Raw genomic sequence first — 22,701 nt, 5'->3', positions numbered from 1 at the left:
CAGGCTATGTAAGAAATACTCATTTAAAAGCTTGCTGTCATCTCATAAAATAATATGTCTGAATGAATGAAAAAACCTGTGTTTTCAGATGAGGACAGGAATGCTTTTAATTCCTCTGTTTCTCAGGAGAAGAGGGCTTTTCTCTCTGGAGGTTTTTTTTTTTTACACACATGATAATAAATATCAGCTTAAATATGTTCACTTTTGGATGAGAGAAATTTCTCTCCAGAAGTATCTTTTGTTTAAGTACAAATGGAACCAGGGTGAATGGTTCAGATGCAGATGTATATATTTCATATGACTGTATCTCATAATGTGAAACCCAGCCATGATGTGCCATCTGTGTCCTATAAAAGTAAACTTTTGTGTCCTGGTTTTTTAAAGATCTTTTAAATAAATAGATTTAATGATGTTAATACTTTACATGAAAAATATATCATTTCAACTTCCTTTTAAAACCAGAAGCCCTTACAAGGTTTTATATCTATAACTGGCGAAACCAGCTTGTTTGTACATAATTTATTCATTTTGCATCCTGTCTAGGTAAACACAGTATCTATAGGTTATTTAAAAACAAATTGTGAATGGGGAGGTAAGTTTATATTTCATTACTTACTTAATTTCCTAAAAATGTTCTCTTTACTTAAATAAAAGAGAAGTCACTATCTATGGACTCAGGAATCTAACCTGAACTTCCAAATTTTATACAATTTTACCCTTATGATTACAGAATAGATCAGTACAGTCCAAGGGGGAGCTCTGTGACTTTTTCTGTAACGTTACCTGAACCTGGGAGTGCAGATGCTACAGTCTACAGAAAATAATTCCTGTTTGCTATAACCAGGAAAAAAAACCCAACAGAGATCTGATCTTCATGTGCCCACCACAGAGCTCCTTCAGTGTTTCTTCACCCAGAGCCTGAGGAAAACACAGCTCCCTTCCCTGCTGTCCCCTCCAACAGGTGCTGCAGTTTGTTATTAGGATGATGCCTTGTGTGGGGTAAATGAGAGTGCAGCTCAAAGCACTGCCACTCATGTCACATCCAGCTTAGGAACTCAGCCAACTGCTATCCAGGACATGGGTTCCTACTGCAGCTCTTCCAACACTATTCTCCATGCTCTGCTCACATCCCCCTGGCCCACACCTGTGGCGTATGCCCAGCCCCTGCCCTGGAGGGAGGCCTGCTGATAAGGAGATTGTATAACCTCCCAGCAGAATCCCCTTGGAAAAGGCAACACTTTCGGTGAGAATGAGAGAAAACAAGAACCATGCTACTCTTGGATACCCTATGTAGATTCATTGTAACCCATTGGCCTCTACCATCTCACACCCACCCCTGAATCCCTATAAGATCTAGCCCTCTGTCCCTTTGAGTTGGAGAACTCGTCCCTAGCCTCCCTTTTGCGGGGTACAGACTGATAAAGCTGCCTCATGCAGAACTGCTATACTGATGCCTTTTCCTGGTCTTAAAATCAAGAGGCATACACGGTTAGAAGGGGAAAAGGGATTTTACCTTAGTATTTATTTTTAAGGATCCTTAGGTGTACACGTCCAGGTCATATGCATCGGGATGCACCCCGCCGAGTCTATCTCTGTCCGCCTCCCCCCCCCAACATTGGGTATATCATTATAGGTTTTACTAATTAGCATATCTATCAAAGATTCCCCAATGAGAGGCTCAAGTGAGCCCCCCTCCCCAAGGAACCTTCCCCTGGATGGTTCTATCTTGGTTCACAGAATGTGTTCTGGAGAGGACCTTGGGGTCTGGGGCACACTGATCCCTAGCTACAAAGCTTCTAAAATGTTTAGTCTCTTAGCTTGACAAACAAGTCCAAGAATGTAGGCAAAAAGCACTGGGAATACAGAAGTTGTAAAAAGGTATAACAGGGGTATAAAAGAAAAGGCAAAAAATCTTCATGGCATCAATACGAGCCTCCCGTCTCTCTCCCCCCGGTCCAGCCTGGGGTCTGCCTCGCAGAACAAGAGCTGAAATCATTCTCGCTGAATCCCTAAAGGGCTGACAGCCTGCTGAGACAGGCACCCTTTCTGCAGAGGCGCCCCAGCGGCCGAGGGATCGCCGCAGACCTCTGGAAGACTGTCCCTTGCGGGACACTCTCTCTGGAGCAGTCACAGCTTCCTGGGTCTGAGCCACAGACCCCAACCTGGCCGCTATACACACCTTCCCCAGTTTCCTGCAGAACATCTGGCAACACCTTCTCATCACGAATTGGGAGTGCATTCACGTAGTTGTGCATTCTTGCTTTTGTTTAGCCTGAAATATTTTTCTGTTTGTTAAAAATGGCCTGTACTCTGTTTATGCATCTAGATAAAATACATGCTCAATAAATGTAAAATGTCAGTAAATGGTAAAACAGTATTTATAACTGGGCCAGTCATTAAAGACCAAACATTGAGTTATAGTGCTGTGTTGCAGCTTTACGAATTATATGGTGTCTGAACAGAGAAATCAATATGTCACAAGTTTGAATTACTTGGCACCTTTTAATTTTCAGAGATCATCTAGCTTCAGATCTTGACATGCATCACTGGGCCAGACAGGAAACAGGCCCCATGACAGCACTGGTTCCTGTCTTATGGTGCTCAGTAGGCTACATGCAAATATCCCGTGCAGCAGATCTTTCAGATACCAACCACTACACGTTACTCATCCTCAGCTAGATGCTAACATGCCTCAGAAATGAAAACATGCAATTCAGTGCTGAAAATTTGGTTCACTGTGGTTGAGAAAGGGAGCTAGTTCCAACTCCTCCAATGTGGACTGAATTTGTGGCCTCAATGTCATCCCTGGTGAAAAGATTGTTGGTTGCTGGGGATTTTTTTCCCCAAAAGTTACTGCACCATACACATACTGAAGACTGAGTCACACGAGAAGGAAAAAGGTGGTGCAAAGATGAAGCACTCTCTCGCCTCAAAGAAGATCCAAGTAGTGTGGTGTGGGGCAGTTCAGGGAAGTGCTGCTGCGTCTGCTTGCTGGTCTCTGTGGTACTCTCTGGTCAGCTGTCAGCAGGGGGCTCATTCAGGTTTTCATGACCATACCCAACAGTTATTCAAAACAATTTCACATATTGCTTACTTGTTAAATTTTCGGTTTGCTCTTAAGGACAGCCAAGCTGAGCCTGAGCGCATCTGGGAAGCCTGAATAAATTTTTTCCAGCTGCAGGTTCCAAGTGATGATTCCTTGCTTTAGAATTGACTTTTACACACACTCAGCTATTCGGTCAAATGCATACTCATGCAATATGCAAACACGACATTAAAGGCGAAGGATTTTAAATGCTGGTATTTAAAATGCACATCTCCCCAGCACATGATAATGGTACTTTAAGCACCAGAATTCCTCTCAGCTGAAAATGCCTTCATCCTCCCTCCCCTCTGCCCTTAGGACTCGGGCTCCACACACTTCACATGCCATCTTGTCCCCCACACTGAACCCCTGTGCTCCCCACACACCTCCTCACCTTCCTGGCGCCTCCATCCTCCTCACCTTGCTCCTGATCTCCCTTTTGGGTCCTCTTCCCAAACACTGATACATTTTTAGATTTCTTCAGATCTACTGGTGAGGCCAAGGCTATTCAATAAAGAAGACTCAGAAATGGTGTATGCAAACCATATATTTATAAGCTTAGTCTATTTAGATGGATTTGTTATCTGTAGGGCATGCCCAAATAAGTAGCATGAGTGTTAAAGCTCTCAAGGTTAAAAATTAGGTTGGTCAATCTGTAAGAAGAAAATGACCATGTGCTGCAGAAAATCTCATCTGGGAGCTAGGTACTGAATGCCTGTTCTGAAAATAATGCTAAACATAAGAGTTGTTATTGATCCCTTCTGTTCAGATGACACTCACTCTTCCTAAGCTACATTTGGTTTTCCCCTCTGCTAGACCTTAATTCTTTCCTGCCAGGCCATCAAAAGCACTGGATATAATAAACTAAAATGTGCTTTCTCTGTGAGTACAGTAATTGAGAGGGAGACAAATAGGTAAGTGGCTATCTGAGGACCATAGGAGAGATTCTGGCTTACCCAGCACATAGATTTTGCGAGAATGGCAGTATATTTGCAGAGCCTAATGAAAGTGAGCCAGGGCTGCAATACGATCAGCAAGGCCTGTCACCAAGCTGTGGGATATCAGCGTATTTACTGAAGTCCTGTACCTAGCACTACATTTTTAGAGGAGAGATACAGAGAGAGAGGGAGAGAGCTGAGCCAAATTGATGATGATCTGCCGTGAGAAGGAAAATGTCCTAACTCCCTCCCTTGGTCTCTGCCTGCCACCTTCCACACCCCCTGGCCACGGCACAGGTCTTCCAAGGTTTCTCACTTTCTCCTCATGCCAGAGAGGGGCTGTGCTGCTTTGCAGCTGCCAGGGACAGCCCCAATCCAGCTGCCCCACTGCCAGTCCTCTCCCCAGCAGAACACCAATGCTCATGCACTGGCTGACATGGCTCTCTCATATGTTGGCATAAATCCCATCATGTTTTCCCTCATTTTGGACTCTGGTCTACAACTAGTATCATTCAGACAGAAAATTACTTCAGAACGGAGAAAAAAAGACATTTGGGACAACTCCAGTTTACAAAAAGTATTCCCAAATGCCTGTATATCTTGCTAGCTCTTAAAGTACCCTGGATTTATTTCTGTTTGGACATAAAGCTTTCAGTTCCAGTTTATAAATGGCTCAAGATGTTACTAGACAAACAGAAATAAAGCATTGTGTAGAGTTTTTTCCCACCTTGCTTTCACTGATGGTTCTGAAACAGGAAGCCGCCATAATGCAAAAGAGGTATATTTTTTTGTATGGCTTATTTTCCTATAATATTTCTCTTCCCAGGATGTGCTGAAGATTCAGTGACTGCCTTGCTTTTCCTCATCACTGCATGGATATGCCCCCTGCCCTGTGTAAATACTGATGTTTCACTGCAGAGACACACTGAACTTTCAGAGGACTCTGGCAGGTGTCTCACCAGCAGCTCAAGACTGGCCCCACGTTAACACATGCTTAAAGCTGCATCTGAGCTAAGGGACCTTGTTGAACCCTGACTCTCAAGCACCAATTCCTTTCCTACACAGCCCCATGATTTATGGGACATGGTTTCTCCTCCAGGTGGTCTCCTTTTCACAGCAAGGTATCCCACAGTCACAAGCCCTGTCTGTTTACCCCCACCTCCCTCACCTGCACCCCTTTGGCAGCCCCCTTGTATCACAGCCTTATCAGTATTAACTTCACTGCTGCAAATAGCCTAAGAAGTACCTGATGATAGAAGAAGGAAACTCTGGGATTTGCAGCTGCTATGTTTCTATGGAGTGTTCAACAGTTTTTACTGCAGAAGAGACTGTGAGAATCACTATTATGTAAGAATATGTTTAGGCTGCAATCTGGGCAGTTATATTTTTAACTCTATTTAATGAGGTTAATGGCTTTTTTCCAGTTTAAAGACAGAGGTCCTGTCTTTCTTCCTCCAAACCCCTCAAACCCATGAGTTCATGGTGCTCTGTACCACTTCTGTGGTGTTCTTCCATACCAATGAAGTAGTCTATCCTCATACATTGGAACAGGATTCTTCCTTATTTTTCCATTTACTGTACTCTGTGAATTTCAACAAAGAAAATGTAGGAATGCCAAAAAATATATATATAGAAAAAAAGGGCTCTAGCTTTTTTCAGTGCACTGTGATCCCAAAAAGACATTTGGAGCTGAACAGTCAGGCAACCCTCTTGGATGAAATTCAATGGATAATCTTCCCATCACAAGATTAGGCCTACATACACCCATCCCTTTTTTTTTTCTTCTTCCAAGTGATCCCCACTATTTGCTCTCATCATGCATTTATTTTCCTGAATTGTTGCTCTGATTTTTCATAAATGATGCTGACTGACCACCACATCCCATCACATGTATCATAAAAGATGACTCTGGAGTCCACTATGGCCGCTCATTTCTATCACTATGTATTTTATATGCACACTTCAACAAACATGTGATCCCAAATAGGAATTTTCTACAGATGGGCAGCTGGACACACTGTGCCACACTCAGTGATGGAAAAAAATGTTTAGTTTGACTTAGTTACCTCAACCATTGACTACAGTGCCCAATGAGAACCCTTCTATTATATGACATCCCTGGGGGCATATTCCCCCTTCAGCCATGCAGGCATTTTAAAAGCCTCTGGGAGCTGTACAGTCAGTCTGCATGCTGATCTATGACAAGTAAATGTTGCTCCAACAGTTTTTTTCAGTGCTAATTTACTTGCTTTGTTTTTTTACTTGGGGTTTTAATAATTGTATTAAAAGTCTTTGCTCCTGATGTATTTGACATTGTGCCATTGGTCCATTAGGATTTGGTTGAGTGTTGTGCATTATTTTTAATTTGCATTCACAGTATGCTCTGTAATAACTCCCACTGAATTCTAGCAATGGATGCTGTGAATTTGTATTAACAGCAGCGCTGTTTTGTGCAACTGTAGTAAAATTCTTTGCAAAAGAATACTTAGTACATCACCTCCTTTAGCGAAGGAGATCAGAGTTTCCAAATAACAACAGAGACTTGCAAATTGTTCCTGGGTTAATTGTAATGGAAGGATTCATCTTGGATGGAAATCATTGGAACAAGCTGCTGTTGATGCCAGAAGTTTACATGGTTTCAGAAAGCAATTAGACACAATTTTGGAAGAAAAATCCGTGAAAAGCAACTAAACACACAGCTAGCTCCAGTTCAGAAATTCTCCGAGCCATTGATTGCTGGAAGCTGAGAAAGGGTCCTAGGGATGGATCACTGCACAGTTCTTCCCTGGGATTGTGCTACTGGGCACTGCCTGAAGAACACGTTGTTCTGGTCTGACCCAATACAGCCTTTCTCATAGTGTCATGTTAAGATGTCGTGCTGAGAGCCTTTGGAAAGAAAAGAGAATGGGGGAAAAAAATATCTCCCTTCAGGTTAACAACTTGCAAGTTTTTTGGTTTCTGCATTAAAATCCCTCTTTGTATCTAACTGTAATTCAGATCCTCTTGGCCCATCAGCTTCCTTTGAAAAAGCATACAAACCAGACTGCACTACAGTCATGGGCACATGCCTGCGGTGCCCTTAATTGGATGAAGGCTTGCACAGTGGCTGGCAGTAGAGCACTCATTTTCAGTAGTTACTGGCCTCAACTTTGCTTATGCTACAAGATGCATTTTTGGCAATGAGTATTTATCTGCCATTGGGCTGGATTATGATTGCTAAAGAGGAGAAGCTGATTTCTCAGCTAAACTAAATAAAGGAATCTGGTGAAGCGCACACAATATATTACTCTGACAAATATAAAAACAAAGTTTACAACAGTGAAAAATCCTTAATTTTGTGCACAAGAAGCAAACCCTGCTGTTGGTTAGAGCAGGGAGCTAATAACACCAGGTCATGGGTTCAATCTCCATACAGGCCATTCACTTAAGAGTTGGACTCGATGATCCTTGTCCGTCACTTCCAACTCAGAATATTCTGTGATTCTGTAAGTATGACATCTTATGAGACACTTAGAGTCTTGAAGACTTCTCCATGTGCCCTGATTTTTTTTCACCTTGACCTTCTCCAGAGAGTGAATGGTGCCTGACTGGATGAGTCATCACTGGCACACTTGATGAACACCTCAGAGAGATGGTACATGTAACTGCTTTTAAACACCTAATAATTTAGCTAGGTTTATGTAGATCTCAACAGGCTGTTTTCTGGCTGAATTTAGTTATTAAATTATTATTTTGATAAAGCCTAATTTTTAAGTTACAGGACACAAAATTCCATCCTGAAAAAGCAGAAAAAACATTAAGGCAAGAAAAAAGCATAACAGCAACAGCCACACAAGGTGATTACTGGGTTTGGCCTTGAGTTTTTTTTATTTTAATGGGGTATAGGAATGCACTGCTTTTTGCAATTTTTGTTTAGTGAAATGTTTGGGGCCATTTCATGTCCTGGAGTCTGGCAGACAGCACCTTAGTCCTTGCTGTTTATCATTACGTAAAACCATGTTGCCCAAAACCATGGGTGGAAATAAATGAAGAAGTTGTGAAATGCAATGAACCAATGACTTTCTCCCAGTTTGAAACACATATGTTTCAGTTTTGTGAATTTGCTATAATTTTTTTTTTTGCTAAAAGCACTCACATTGATGGCTACACTAAAAATACCCAAACTGATTGTCTCGCACCAACTCCTCACTGTGCGGACTCTCATGCTTTACCAGATCATGGGACTCCAGTTTCACTGAACATCTTTAGCACCTTTCTCTTCTTCCTAATTGTAACAGTCATCTCTCCTCCTATTTGCAATAACTAATATCCCTATGACAGCCATTGCCTCGATGAGAAGGCAGCACTAGGAAAGCATTTAATGAACATTAATTGCTTCTTAATATGATTTAGCTGCTGGAAATAAGAAGGCTAAGTTGGCTCCATGTGACCAGCAGCCCTACGGCACCTCCACCAGACTCCTTTCGAGATGCAATCCTGACAACCTGGGGGCAGCAGCCTTTCATGGATGATAACCAAGGCTGCATTTTGCTTTTCCAAATTAGCAGCTAAGTAGGGCTGTAGGAGCTCAGTAACAAAGTCATGATGACACCACCTGGCTGATTAGTGATCTCTTCCTTCTGTGCAAGCCAGCAATTATCAATTCCTGCTGACTTCAGAAGCTAATGGGAATCAGAGGATGGGGGATACTGCCAAGATGCAGCAGCTTCCAGCTGTGAGGAGGAGGACAAGATGGGACACAGACTTTATGTCAGTCTCTGTCTTTTCCTGTGTGGCACCTTTGGCACCTGTGCCTTTATCATTTTGACCCTCTACATTGCATCACCTCACACCATCACTTCTGACATGGCAACACCATATAAGAGAAACTTGGTCTTTTGAATGCAGCATTCCTGAATTCTGATTCACCATTGATTCTCATCTCACCCTCCAGTAGGGTCACTTAACCTTTCTACTAAGCTGCTGTGCCAGGAAATTAAGGCTGGTAGCATTTAAAGATACTGTGACAATCAATCAATACAAGTTTGTAAACTTGTTAGTAAACAACAAGCACCAAGTGCCAAGTCTAATTTAAACACATATAGTTTATAATCTTCCCATTTTCTTTGCAAGAACTTTAATATGACACAAAGATTAACCTTCTGATCTCAGAAAAAAAATCCTTACTGGTATTATAGACTAGTGTTGGCAGCAGACCTCTAACTTGAAATATGATGTCCTCACTGGCATCACTAAATTTCCCATGGATTAGCTGACAGTGATACTTCAGGACTCATGGGAAAACTGTATTGCAGAGGGAAATAACAGTGAGGGAAAAAAACCAAATCTTTTTCTGGACTGTAATTCTTAGTTTTCTTTCATTCAGAGCTGGAACTGAATACCACTAGGCTTTCTAAGATGAAAGACTTACTGTTTTACATAGTGTATTTAATGGATATTATGAAATAGTTGATGATATCCACTAACATAAGCAGGAGCCTTCATGTTTTACAGAGGTGATGGGGGATTGAAATTTCCAGTATCTGCTGATCAATAAACATACACCTACCTTGAAAAGCTTGGCCCCCTACTTGTTCATATACAGTGTTAATTGGTTTTATAGGCCTGAAGCAAGCTTTTGGGAAATGGTGATGAGCCATCTTTATGTTCCAGACATTTATGATTCATGACAATCTCAAACCAGCAAACTTCTTCAGGACTTCAGAAGTCTTAACACTGGCTTTGTTTCTCTATTACAACTAAGTACGTCAAAGCCAAGAAGACAACTGAGCCTTGCTCCGGGGGGAATTGTGCAATGAGCCATTCGGATACCTGCAACCCCTTGGGACACCAGACAACTGCTTCTAGCTCCCTCCCACCAGCACCCACAGCCCTGCTCCTCAGCGAGCTAATGAATGCCCCAAAAAATCATAGATATTTCCCTGTATATGCCATCACAATCACAGCTGGTGCTGTGCTGCTCCTCTGGTGCTGTTCCTCATGTTGGCATGCTGCTTCTTATTGTCATATCTAACCACTCACAATATCAAGTCCATGGTACTTCATTAATATAGTTGCAGCAGAGCTCTTTGAGGCTTTCCAGCCATTGTTTGAGAACAGAGGAGCAGCAGCTTCAAGGCTCAAGGAAATGCTAACAGATACAGAAAACAGGAAGGATAGGGAAGACTCTGCAAAAACAAGGTGTCAGAGAGCTCGTGATTGAAAGGCTGCTGTAAGTCACAGCATCTACTACCCACTCTTTTAATAAAGGAGGCCTAGTTATTGGCACCTTGTCACCTTACTAGGTTTCTCATACCAATGGCTGGCTTGGGAAAGCAACACTGCATGCACCATTAGGTAGAAAGATACAAGCTTACTACAGAAACATTTCTTTGCCAAAACCACTGCAAATCATAGACTCGTAGAATGCTTTGGGTTGGAAGGGACCTCACAGATCATCTAGTTCCAGCTGTCCTTTACCATATGCAGGGACACCTTCCACTAGGCCAGACTGATCCAACACCTCCAGGGATGGGGCATCCACGGCTTCTCAGGGCAACCTGTTCCAGTGCCTCACCATGCTCACAGTAAAGAATATCTTCCTAATATTCAATCCAACCTCCCCTTCTTTCAGTTTAAAGCCATTCCACTTGTCCTATCACTACATGTCCTTGCTAAAAATTCCCTCTCCAGCTTTCTTGTAGGCACTCTTCAGATACCAGAAGGCTGCAACGAGGTCCCCCCAGAGCCTTCTCTTCTCCAGACTGAACCACCCCAGCTCTCTCAGCCTGTCTCCACAGCAGAGGTGGTCCATCCCTCAGATCATGTCCATGGCCCTCCTCTGAACAGGTCCACGTCCTTCTTATGCTGGGGGGTCCCAGAGCTGCACACAGTATTCCAGGTGGGGCCATTTTTATCTACAAAATACGTATTTTTATAACATACCTTCTATAAGACAAAACACAGCACACATTGACTATTATTTTTTAATTCAGATAAAGAGCAACTGAAGTAGCAGCGGCTTCACTACACCAGCCACGGGACAGAACTGCCTGCCCTCGCCAGACAAGCCCCGCACGCTACTCCCGCCGCGGTCCCACATGGCGCCCCTCTCCCCTATTAAAGTTAGGGCACTTTCGACTCCCTGGGTCCGCCGCCCTCGACACCAGGAAGCGCCCCGACACCGGCAAGTGCCCCGAGCGGCCGCAAGCACAAGCCGAGAGCAAAGGCCGCCCGGGTGCCTCCCTCACGCCGGCCGAGCCCCGCCGCCCCCCGCCAGCACCGGCCAACCGGGCCCGCGCGGCGGCCGCGGTGGGAGGGGGGGCTGATGGCGGCGGCGCAGGGCTGCGGGCGAGGGGCGGAGCGCAGAGACCCTGTGGCTGCCATGGCCGCCTCCCCCTCCCCGCAGTCTCCCTTAAATACTATGGGGCGGCCGTGACTGCGGTGGGTGCCGCTGCCGAGCGCACTATGCGGGCTGTCATCGCCTTGGCCGCGGCGCTGGGCAGCCTGCTGCTGGGAGGCTGCCTCCTGCGCCTGGGCGGCCAGCAGCCCCTCCGCGCCAGGTAGGGCGGCCTCGCCCGCGGTCCGGAGCCGGCTGGGGAGGGAGGGAGGAGCGGGACGAGCCCCGCGGGGCGCGGCGGAGCCCGGCACGGTGCCCCCGGCGCGGTCTGGGCTCGGCGCGGGCGCTGGCGGCTGTGAGCGGGGTCGTGGGCAGGAGAGCGGCGCCGCTCGCGCCGGGTGATGTTCAGTCACTGGTCCTGACAACTTTGTTTTCTTGTCTCGCTTGCCAGGGGCTGGGAGGAGGAGGCAGGAGTAGCGGCTGTCACGCCGAAAGTGGTGCGAGCCCTCCGGTCTCCCCTGACGCCCCTTCCTCAGACCGAGAACAGGTACGGGCTGGCCGCCCGCGGGTGGGTCCGTGAGGTCGGGTCTACAAAAGCAGAAATTCGCCTTCGCTCTGGTTCATTCTTCCTTTTGTTTCGGCAGCTTGATCGGAGAGAATGTTAGAGATTATTAGAGAAAATGACACTTTGCTTTAACTGTAATGAATTAATTTGCTCATGGGCCCTCTTAATGACGGCTGTCACTCTGCCGTTGGTTTTGAGCCCAATAAAATGTTGCGTAGAGCAGTTTTGTTAGTGTACGATGCAAAAAGTGCCTGCTGAATGGCATGTTCCAGGTATCTTTTATTCTTCTTTCCAGGAAGGTGGAGCTGGGGCTGGGTAATACTGTTACTGTTTTTGTAATGTGTATTTAGTTAAAAATACGGTTTTATCATTTACAGACCATAGGAGGAAGGTGAGACACACGAAGCCTGTTTCATTTTGTGTTGGCATCGTACTTTGTGGGAGCCCCTTCACTTGATCCTGTGTCTTGACCTTTCAGATCAGTGTAGATCTTTGCTTTACAGCCTGTTATTTTATACTGTGAAGTTTAATATGAAATATTTAATAAAATCAGCTGGGAAACAAGTTGTGTCTTACATGCAGATTTCAGTACTAATGACTTGTTTTCAGGCTCTTGAGTCCTCACACACTGTAGAAAAACTAATAGTGCATAGGATGGTGGTGTAATCCACACATGAGATAAATACTACATAACAAGTAGTTTTGAATATTTTTTGCTTTTCTCTTTTACTTTATATGACCTTATTAACATTGCCGTTTTCATGACTATTATATGTTAATATGTATTATGGTCAAAAACACATAATAAAAATTAGAAAGAACTTAAGAATTGGGTCTTTCACAGAAACTGTCGTGTCCTGGTTGTGTTGAAGACAATAGTGACAGTGCAGTTAACCTTACAGAGGCCACCATCTCACCCAATCTAGTTGAATTTGACAGCCTATGCTTTCCCTAAGTGAATGCAAGTGATGTTCTAGTAACCATTGCAGTGTACTGTAACAATGCATTACTTAATGTGTTTCCGATGAGAGACCCTTGTGCTCCCTCCCTCAAAATTTATAACTTTCAAAAGCTGTAAGTTTATAGCATCTTTCAAAATTAGCGTGAAAGAAATGGAACAGAATTCTGTAAATGCTCCTATCTGGTGTTATGAGCTTCTAGCCTGCTTCTCTTTCCTATTCTCATTTTTTTCCCTTTCTGCCTTTTTTCCCTTCTTTCCCTGGTTGCAATGTATTGGTTTTGCAGTATGTACTCAGTTCTGCTTTGCCTTTTTTTATAGTCATTACTCCATTTTTCTCTCTGTTTTGGGTTATGTCTGTGGTTTCCCCCCGGCCTGTCTCCTCACGCTTTTCCCTGCTAGTTTCTGAGCTGCATCTCCTTTCACTCAGCTCTGTATGCTATACCATGGAGTTGAGTTGACTAGAAATGCTGGCAGAGAGCACTTCAGAGAACAGCCTAGCTATTTCCCATCTGCTGTTAGTACACTCGCAACTGGAGCAAAGAAAGTAGAAGAAACACATACCAGAGAGGTCTGAAAATCCATGGCGTGTTTTTAACCTTTGTAATAGGGAAAGGGAGCTTGAGATTTTAAATGTGTGTTTTTCCTTATTCTACTTGGAGGATTTTAGCACTAATTTGGAGCTAGTTTTGGTCAACCTGAAATTGTATTTCTTCATGACTAACTGATTGCAAAAGTGTGTCAAATAAATAATTCACCAAAGAAAGTTTCAATTTACTCAAGCTCCTGTAACCACAGTGTCTTTGGAGAGATGTCTTGCCAGCTAAATCCAGGAGTGGATGTGCTTTCTCACCTGAGTGGCTATGCTCAGTAAGAAAGGAGTTTGTGGTGCATGTTTGGCGTATGAGAAAGGAGAGAGAGCTGCTGGACTGGACTGTCCAGGAGCTGTTACTTCATCCAGAGAGCAGCAAGACTGGGCAGGGAGCCATGCTGGAGGGGTTTGATCCAGGCAGCAGCTGGGCTGGGCCTGGCTAAGGGCCATGCTGGAGAGGTTTGATCCAGAGAGCATCTGGACTCATTCAGGAGGTTCAGACCAATCCCTCAGTGATGGAGATGGATGGTCTGGTCAATAGGAATTAGATTCCAGTGTGCAGTGGGGAAGTATGGTTCTCCTAAACTACCCTGATCATTTGAATGGCATTGTTGTGTTATTGACAGCAACGTCCTTTCCTGCATAAGTGGATGTGCATGGATCTTTCCAGGAAAGGAAAAAGAAAAAAACCTTGGCACTATCCTTCTTGATCTCTAAGTATAAGTAATCTAGACAATCTTCACAGTCACAAGCTAATCTTTTTTCTTATCATGATTTCCTTTGCTGTTGGAGGCGTATTTGTAACCAGACATCTCCCGAAGAATCTCCAAGGCCCTATTATTCTGTTGCCTCGCAGTATTGAAAGCTAATCTGTTCTTTTACTTTGAGTAATTCTTTTAAAAGCATGAAACTGAAGGATGAAAGGGTGAAAGGCAGGGGATTGAATCAGACTGTCTTAGATATTTCGGCAGCTATTATGCGCAGCAATATTTAAATACATGGTGACCAGGCACCTAAAGTTCTCTGAAGATCTGTGTAGTAGTAAATAACCTTGAGTATGTGGTTTGTCTCTTACAGGACATTGCTTACCCCTTTTTCTTGTTAAGTGTTAGCTCATTGGAGCAATGTGACTGCCTCTACAGTGTGACTTGCAGGTTTTTTCTTGGGTTTATTTCACAGACTACTGTGCCTGTTAGTAGGGTTTCTTACTGAAAAGAAAGGCCATTGTTAGTAAGATATGTCTAGCAGTCCCCAGATTTATTCATGGAACCAGTATCATTTGTACTGCAATACTATGTTCTCTGGCAAATCCTCCTATCTATGCCTCCTACCATCCTCTCAATTTTTAAGCTGTAACTGCAAGTACAATTTCTATTTTCTTGAGCCAACAGTACAGCCAAAACCAGAAGTCTTTCATTTTTCCCACCTTTAAACCCTTGGTCTTCTTTGTCTCCTTTCCTCTCTCCCCAGCTGTGTTTGTGCAGGCATATTTGTTTGTGTAGTGGTTGCATTAATAGTAGTGCAGAAGGCTCAGTACTGCTAGTGCTTATCAGAGGAAAGTGAAAATAGTAAGAGAAGCTAGGTAGTCTTTTCTCTGTTATGAGGCCCAGGCTGTGCTGGGTTAAATTTAGGCAGAAATTCTAGCTCCTATTATACTACCCAGGAATATGTAGCAGATAAATATTGGCAGCTCCTGCAAGGGGGGGTGAAAATAGCACTATTTATATATACTTTACATAAAAGTAACGGCAAGGCAGAAGTACCCTGAAGAACTGACCACCATTGCTCTGTTACTCTGTGTTGCCAGTTTTAAGGCATTCACTTACTATTTCCCTAGCTTGCTCTCTGTTTTTGCAGGTCCAGGGCAAGCACAGCGTAAAGACCACTGGGGTAATTGAACAGTGGGAGGAAGTGATTGAGGAGCCATGAGTAAACAAGTTAGTATTAATACAGTGTTCCACAGTGTTGGTTTCTCCAATTCCTCTCTCAGCAGCAGATCTTTGTGCAGGCCTAGGAAATAAGCAGCTATACTTAATTAACTATGCTACAGAGACCTGTACATTCTGTCTCCTGTCAAAATATTGCATACAGGCAGTCAGAAGGGAAAGAAGATACAGGCTAGTACCATAATTATGGAGTAGCCTCATGTATGGCACAAATAATTTGCTATGGTTTAGATTAGTCAGCAGTGGGTCCACTTCACTAATTTTACTGCTCTCTTAATATTTTGCCCCTTCATTCCCAAGCAATGCATGCAGACATATTTTAGGAGCACATTTTGAACACATGCCTCATGTATTAGTTCTGTCTAAATGAATAGGTGTTCAGTTGAAAGCTGCTGCCAGGACACATTTATGTTCTGACAGTGGTGAAAGGTTTCCCAGACTCTTTCTGTTTACCTGGTCCAAGTGAAACTGCTCTGTCATTCTGTCATGTGCCCTTGTAACATGATTTTAGTGTACCTGCCTTATTCTTTTCACTTCACCCACTATGAGGCTCTGAATGCTGCTTGTCATGTTACCTGTCATGCAGTTTATGGATTTTATAAATAAAAAGTATCTGATGTTATACATAACCCTGGTGAATGCACTGGAGGGTCTTTCAAGTAACTTAAAGATGCAGTTTGTGTTAAAGACCTGATTTAGTGTTCCTTATATAGGCAATGCCTCCATAGGAACTGGAACAAAGATAGTAGGATCAGTCTCTTTAACAGTTACTGTGATTAATGTTTCAACACAAATTCTCACTACTGTGGTTTGATAAAGCCATTTTTATAGTCCATTTCACCAAGAATTTAAATTGTGTATTGCCTTATTAATCAAGGTGTTGTGAACTTTAAAAACATCACTATATTCTTATCATCTGATTAATCTAAAATAGTGTCAAAGACAGCACTTAAGACCACCCTTCCTGGGGAAGTATGGACTGTGGTTTTTTTAATAGTATTCAACTAACGGATGACAAGATTCAAATACAAATTAGTCCCTTCAAGGGAGAGATTGAGACAGAAGATATTCACAATCTGGATAATTCTATTCAGTGCCACTTTGGTAGAATGATAAAAATGTGCAATTTTGCATAGAGAAGTTATCTTTTATAGCTGAAGATGCTCAGCTGGAACATGTTTAGAGCTCCTGTGCTGCTTCAGACAGACAAGGGCAAGAAGTTATGGAAAAGTAGAGCAACAACTGGTTCTGCTGGGTGTGGAGTGAATAGCCAATGAGTGGGATTTTCCCTTACTTTCAGTGTGGACTTACTAGGGAGGTGAAATTTTTGTTGCTTTCACTGCTGCCTGACAGTCCAGTTCTGAACAGTTTTGAAAATCTCATCCCACATTCTTTGTTTCCACCTGATTTTGAAGGAAGTCTAGAGGAGTGGCCTTTCAGTCTTGGGCATATCTTCATGTTACACTACAACTCACAGCACCAGCTTTCCTTTTTCCATCTGCCTTTTTGTTTTCTTCCCTACCATTCCTCCATCTTATGCCTATACCTTTTTCCTACTCTGATAACTCTTTGGGGTTGAGTTTGGTTTTGTTTTTAAAGGGCTTCCCTTTTCTTTCCCTCCCTCTACCTTGTACCTTTCTGCTCCCCCAGAATCCCATGTTACTTGACATACCTCTCTGTCCGGTGATTCCCTGCACTAAGGTTCCCTGTTGTCTCGGGACTGAATGCTACAAGAGCAGCAAAAGGGACTATGGCCTTTCCATATAGTTTCTGTATTTCTTATTCTAAAGGTGGATACAATCCTTGTCTTAAAGAATTTTACACTTTGAGGATCTGCTGTCTTCATGAGAGCAAGATATAGAATAAAAACATGCTGATAAATATGGCACATGGTCTTAATCTACTGTGGATTTATTAAAGTACAGATGGTGTACTTCCTGAGTTCCTAGAATTACCATGGGAAGTATGTGGTCCTCAAGCTGTTCGTATATGATTTTAAAAAACCCTGTTTTTCAGATTTGCTCCAATGAGATTGGCTTTGAAAACATCTAAGCCCTAAGGAAAATGCAGCTGAAATTTCACTGTATCATCAGTTTTATGCGTTCAAGCCAAGAGACTGTTTCTACTTCGAGTTCTCATTTAGCTTAATAGTTAACGAAAGTAGTTGAATGTAGCCTGGTATCTGTGTTGTTAGGCACGTTATCTGATTTCATTGCAGAAGTTGTAGTGCTGCTCTAAGTAGTGAACAAAGATTGTCATCCACTAGGTCAGGTAAATTCATTTAGTGATAAATGTTGCCTTGCACAATTGTCCAAAATGAGCAGAAATTTAATCTGAGTCTGATGTCTGCACAACTTTGCCATGAATAATGCAGTAGAAGTCTGGACTGTCTCTTGCACACCCATTTTTACCTAAATGCCACTCTGACAGTGAAACAGAAATTCAGAAATTTAACTTCTGATGGAATGAGTCATTGTTTTACATCTCTTGCAAAGAAATTGTTTTAATTTTGTACTTTTTGCACCATATAAAGAGCATTGAGTAAATTTTATGTGTAAAAAGCCACAGTAGAAGCATTTTGGTGATCTATCATGTGCCTGCACTATATGAACAAACAATTTAGATTACAATTCCTTTCTGGTTTTCTGCTCAATTGTGCCATTTTCACCAATCTTTGCATGGGTTATGGAAAGGGAGGGAAAGACTCTTTGTTCCTTTTTTTTTTCCATGATGGCTGTAAAAGTGACTGTGAGGATTTAATGACAGAACAGGGATTTATTTTGTTCTTTCTTTTTCTCTGACTTCCTCCTCTTTGAATTTTTCAGGTCTTGAAATGAGTGCATAAAAAAAAATTACATATTAAAAAATGAGGCAACTTGCTTGCATTGATCTTATGAATTTAAAAGGACTAAAAGTCTGTGTAGTAAAGCTTGTGTTTGAGAGGATATTTATTCATAGCCCCATAGATCTCAGGACATAAATTAATAGGGAGCTGTAAGGACCTTGTAATGATTGTCTGCACAGAGTTGTGAAAGAATGTTGTTGTTCTGCTGCTGCCTGCGAACGCACCTCTCAGGGAGCTGATCAAACCTAACTGCCTGACTTGGTCATCCTGGCAGCCTTCACATGTTAGAGAGGGTCTCTTGTGGCCAGCTGTGGCTCAGAAGGGCTGGGGTCACTTCTCAAATCAGCATCCAACATCTTAGGTTTTAGTTATATTGAAAGGCTTATTTGCAGCGGTAACATGTACTTGGCCTATATCAATAGTTCCTTTTTTTTTTTTTTTCTTTTATTTAAGATGCTGTTTAGGCAGCTAAACTTTTGCCTGTAGCCATTTCTCTTATTTCAAGCTGCAGCTGCAGAATAATCATTTGAGGTTACTGAGCTAAAGAAGCAAGAGAGAGGAAGCATGATTTAGTGCTAAATAAATTTGTTTGAGAACTGGAAAGGGCCTACCTGGTTGGTCTGCATAGACAGAACCATTCAGACCAAGCTGCAATAAACCTGTGTACCAAAACTGTGTAGGCAGAATATTTGCTAGCCCTTGCTATGTGAGACCTGCAGAGTTTTTAGCTCTGAACTGTGTGCTCTGAGAGCCTTCTGCTATTTGTATGTCACTCCTTGAGAAAAAATGAGATAAAGAGCTGTACACAAAGGCAGCCAAGGAGCTCTCAGTGGGCAGTGCCAGTTGTTACAATCTATTGAAGTCACTGCAGAACTGAAAGGGTAGAGGTTTATGTTGTATTGTCTTACTGTTGCCCTCAACAAGGGGCATACAGACTGGATGCTTCCTTAGGTGCACTAAGTGTATACTGGGAAGAATTTCTTGGTGGTGGGAAAAAAGGAAGAGGGCTGTTCTCTCTCCTCTGTGGCCTACATCCTGTGGGAATTGCTGCTAGGGGTGACTTAGTCTCTAGAAAATTCATGGACAATGGAAAGAAAAAGAAAGGTGGTTCTTTCTTTTTCCTTTATGTCAGCTATGACCATGACAGTCAGTTCAGCAGCAAAATAAACAAGCATTTATTCTTCTTTCTTCTTCAGTCAGTCTTCTTATTTGAAGTGTTTAAGAAGAGGAAGCTCAGGAGGGACCTTATTGATAGCTGAAGGGAGGATGCAAGGAGGATGGAGCCAAGTTCTTAGTGGTGCTCAGTGGTAGAACAGAGGCAGTGGGCACCAATTGAAACACAGGCGGTTCCCTCTGACCATCAGGCAACTTTTTCACTGTGAGAGTGACTGAGCACTGGCACAGGCTGCCCAGGGAGGTTGTGGAGTCTCCATGCTTGGAGATATTCAAAAGCATCTTGATACAGTCCTTGATGACCCTCTCTAGGTGACCCTGCCTGAGCAGGGAGTTTGGACCAGATGATCTCTAGAGATGCCTTCCAACCTCAGCCACTCTGTGATCCTGTGGCTTGAAATGGCATCTTTCCCAAGCAAGATGACAAACTTCAAAATGAGTTTGTCAGAAATCTTGTTGGTAAGGGGTCTCCATATTGTAGCAGGTGAAGGCAATGGGGTTTTGGTCCTTGTCAGTAAAAGCAGTGATGATTCAGAAGCTGTGTGTAAAGCAGGAAGACCCTTTCTCTTCATGTCAGTGCCTCTGTACAGATACTTATCAGTTGTTCTTTAAGAACAGCATACAGCATCTCTGTCTTCTGTGTTTCTACTTCTGGTTTGGACAAATAGGCTGCATTGCCCAAGGGCTCTGTAAGTAGTAAATCAGGGGACAGAAGCAAAAAAGGAGGGGAAGGTGGCAGGGAGGAAGATGGTGAGGGGCAGAGAAAATAAAAATGCCAGAGGACAAATCTTTATGATAAATGGGAATCCACACAGTGGAAGGCTGGTGGTAGAGGAGGGCGATTGTATGAGATTTGACCTAGATACACGATGAACTGAGGTGAATGGAATAAGACCTTGGTGTCTCAGTCATTTACTAATTTACATCTCAGTCTTCTACCAGGGCTGCCCAGAGCAGGAGGACCACACAGGAGTTTCGTGAAAATAAGACAGGAATGAAAGATCACTATCTGGCACTTGCCTTGGTTCCTTTTACAAATATTTGTTCTTGCTGTGTAAATAAAGAATAAACAAGGCAGGAAGTATTATGCTTGAGTCAGTAAGTTAAGACTGAAATATAAAGATCCACTTCACCTGTGGTGTTTCCTGTATATATTATATTTGCTCTGAATATTGCATTTCATCAACGATTTTAGGAAATCACATCTGCTAAATATTTTACTAGTGAATATTTTAGATATCTTCAAAACGTAATGTTCAAGAGCCTTTCCATTTATTTTTTTAAATTACATTTGCTGATTACAGTGTAAAGTGGAAAATATAATTCAGACTATGAAATAGGGTTACTTTGAAGAATCAAATATTTTATAGTCCCTACCAGCAAACTCTCCTTTAATGATAGGAGCTTCACAATAGAAGCCAGTAAGATTTGTTTCGCAATGTTTTCAGCTAAATCAACGGTTATTAATCTTATTGTCATAGCAAAGTAAATGTGACAACATTGGTAGAATATGTTCTCTCTTTTAAAGATTATTGCTTTTTCTCCTCCTGCTCCGTTTTAACAGAACAACTCTTAATAAAAATGGAATTTACCAGTTTGAACAGGCTTCAAAATGTAAGGCAATTCAGGACAACATTTTGTCATCATCCATCAAGAAGAAAAGGTAGGTGTTTGCTGTCCTTTCTGCTTTGTTTTTTTTAAATAGAAGGGTAAAAGACTGTCCTTTTTTTACATAATTCTTGGTATATTAACATGGAGCTATGCAACAGAAAACTGAATTTGTTCAACCAATGTTTGCTGCATTTTTTCTTTTGCATGATAAGATTTATTCGAGGTTGGATTTTAACTTCTTTATTTTCACAATACAAGATTTCTTCTTGTCAGTTACCAACATTTCATTCCAAGTTATTCACAAAAATATTGAGTAGAAATGTGGGATATAATTTCATTCTTGAGTGTTTTTTCCCTGACTGGTGAAAACTCCTCGTTTTTGTGAGCAACTTCAGTTAATGATTCTGTTCAGCATATTAACTAGAGTAAGTATGGAAATGCACTAGTATAAAGACTTGCCAATTAGTTGCATGAATTATGATAACTAGTCCACAGGAAACTAACAGTCCAATTTTAGACACATTGAAAAAAACCCACCCCAAATTAATTTGGGGTTTCAACTTGCTGTTCTGTATTTCTCTGGCATGGAGAAAAATCTGTTTGATATCAGCCCTGCTCAAATTCCTTGTCACTTTCTAAAGTGAAAAGAGGAGAGGCAGCCCATTATTTTTTAACATTTTTCCTATATGGATGCACCAACAAATAAAAGGATACACCAATAAATAAAACATTGTAAGTAAGAAAGGTTTCACATTAGGACTGAGTTGCAGCTTAAAATGGATGGTGCCATGGTGTCTTTAAAACTGGGAGCTTCCCTCCCCACTCCCATCCATTTGGGAAGAGGAATGGAATGAGAAACAAAAGTGAGCTAAAAATAATTATATGAGTTTCCCTATTCAAAGTACTGGAGAAGTCAAATTTTTCCTTAAGGCCAGAACAACATTAAGTGATGATTTGAAAACTTACTGTCTTTTCTGCTTCCTCCTTACTTTCTTACTGCATTTAAAGATCTTTCACCTCTTCTTAAGTTCTCATATTTCCAGCATTTTGTCTTTGCTCTTATTATTACTTATTTATTTATTTATTTCTTCTTTCCCCCTCCCCCCCTCCTTCTTTACAATCTCTTCTTCCATTAATATTCCACGTGTTTCAGCAACACTATCATTGAGGTTTTTGTTCTTTTGAAAGGTGGTAGACCAGTATGTTTCTGATGCACTGATAGTGAGAGCTGAAACATAGACTGGCAGAGGTCAAAGAATGCAGCTGACTGAAAACTTGAGTGATTAACACCAGGAGAAGGAAAAGCAGTCACTGTATTGCCTTCAAAATCCAGAAACAGCAATGTAAATGCTGTTGTTTATCCCACACATTGCAAAGTTGTACAGTCTTTGGAGCTCTTCCTATTGAGAACATTTTGGAGCTGAGATTATAGGAGAAACTTTAAAACATACAAGACCTTTATTCTGTGGTTAAAGAGAAAGGGGCTGCACCATTTAGTGAGGCAGAAGATGAATTGGGCAGGTAGGAAGAGAAACACATTCTTGGAACACAGGAGCAAGGGATTGCTTTTTGCCGTGAATATTGCTGCTACTGCACTTCACTGAGAGGAGCTGCAGTGATTTTGTTGTTTTTCCAAGGTGTGACCCATGGGCATGATATATAAATGCTTT

General features: G+C 42.3%; 1 protein-coding gene across 3 annotated transcripts in view; it reads left to right on the top strand.

The window, feature by feature from the left end:
- Window positions 1–11,009: 11,009 nt before the first annotated feature.
- The window catches only part of ST8SIA6 (ST8 alpha-N-acetyl-neuraminide alpha-2,8-sialyltransferase 6), a 54,882-nt gene continuing 43,190 nt past the window's right edge, over window positions 11,010–22,701 (top strand). Inside the window, exons 1-3 of one of the 3 annotated variants that reach the window (XM_039548935.1) lie at window positions 11,010–11,564; window positions 11,793–11,888; window positions 20,985–21,083. In XM_039548935.1, the coding sequence (XP_039404869.1) occupies window positions 11,470–11,564; window positions 11,793–11,888; window positions 20,985–21,083 (290 nt within the window). In that variant the 5' untranslated portion in view covers window positions 11,010–11,469. The remainder of the gene's footprint in view (window positions 11,565–11,792; window positions 11,889–20,984; window positions 21,084–22,701) is intronic. The other 2 variants (XM_039548933.1, XM_039548934.1) reach the window with 2 other exon arrangements.

The sequence above is a fragment of the Corvus cornix genome, chromosome 2 (assembly GCF_000738735.6).
Source record: "Corvus cornix cornix isolate S_Up_H32 chromosome 2, ASM73873v5, whole genome shotgun sequence".
NCBI classification, from domain to species: Eukaryota; Metazoa; Chordata; class Aves; order Passeriformes; family Corvidae; genus Corvus; species Corvus cornix.
The sequence above is the reverse complement of the archived record's forward strand: the minus strand, read 5'-3'. Positions and strand labels throughout refer to the sequence as shown.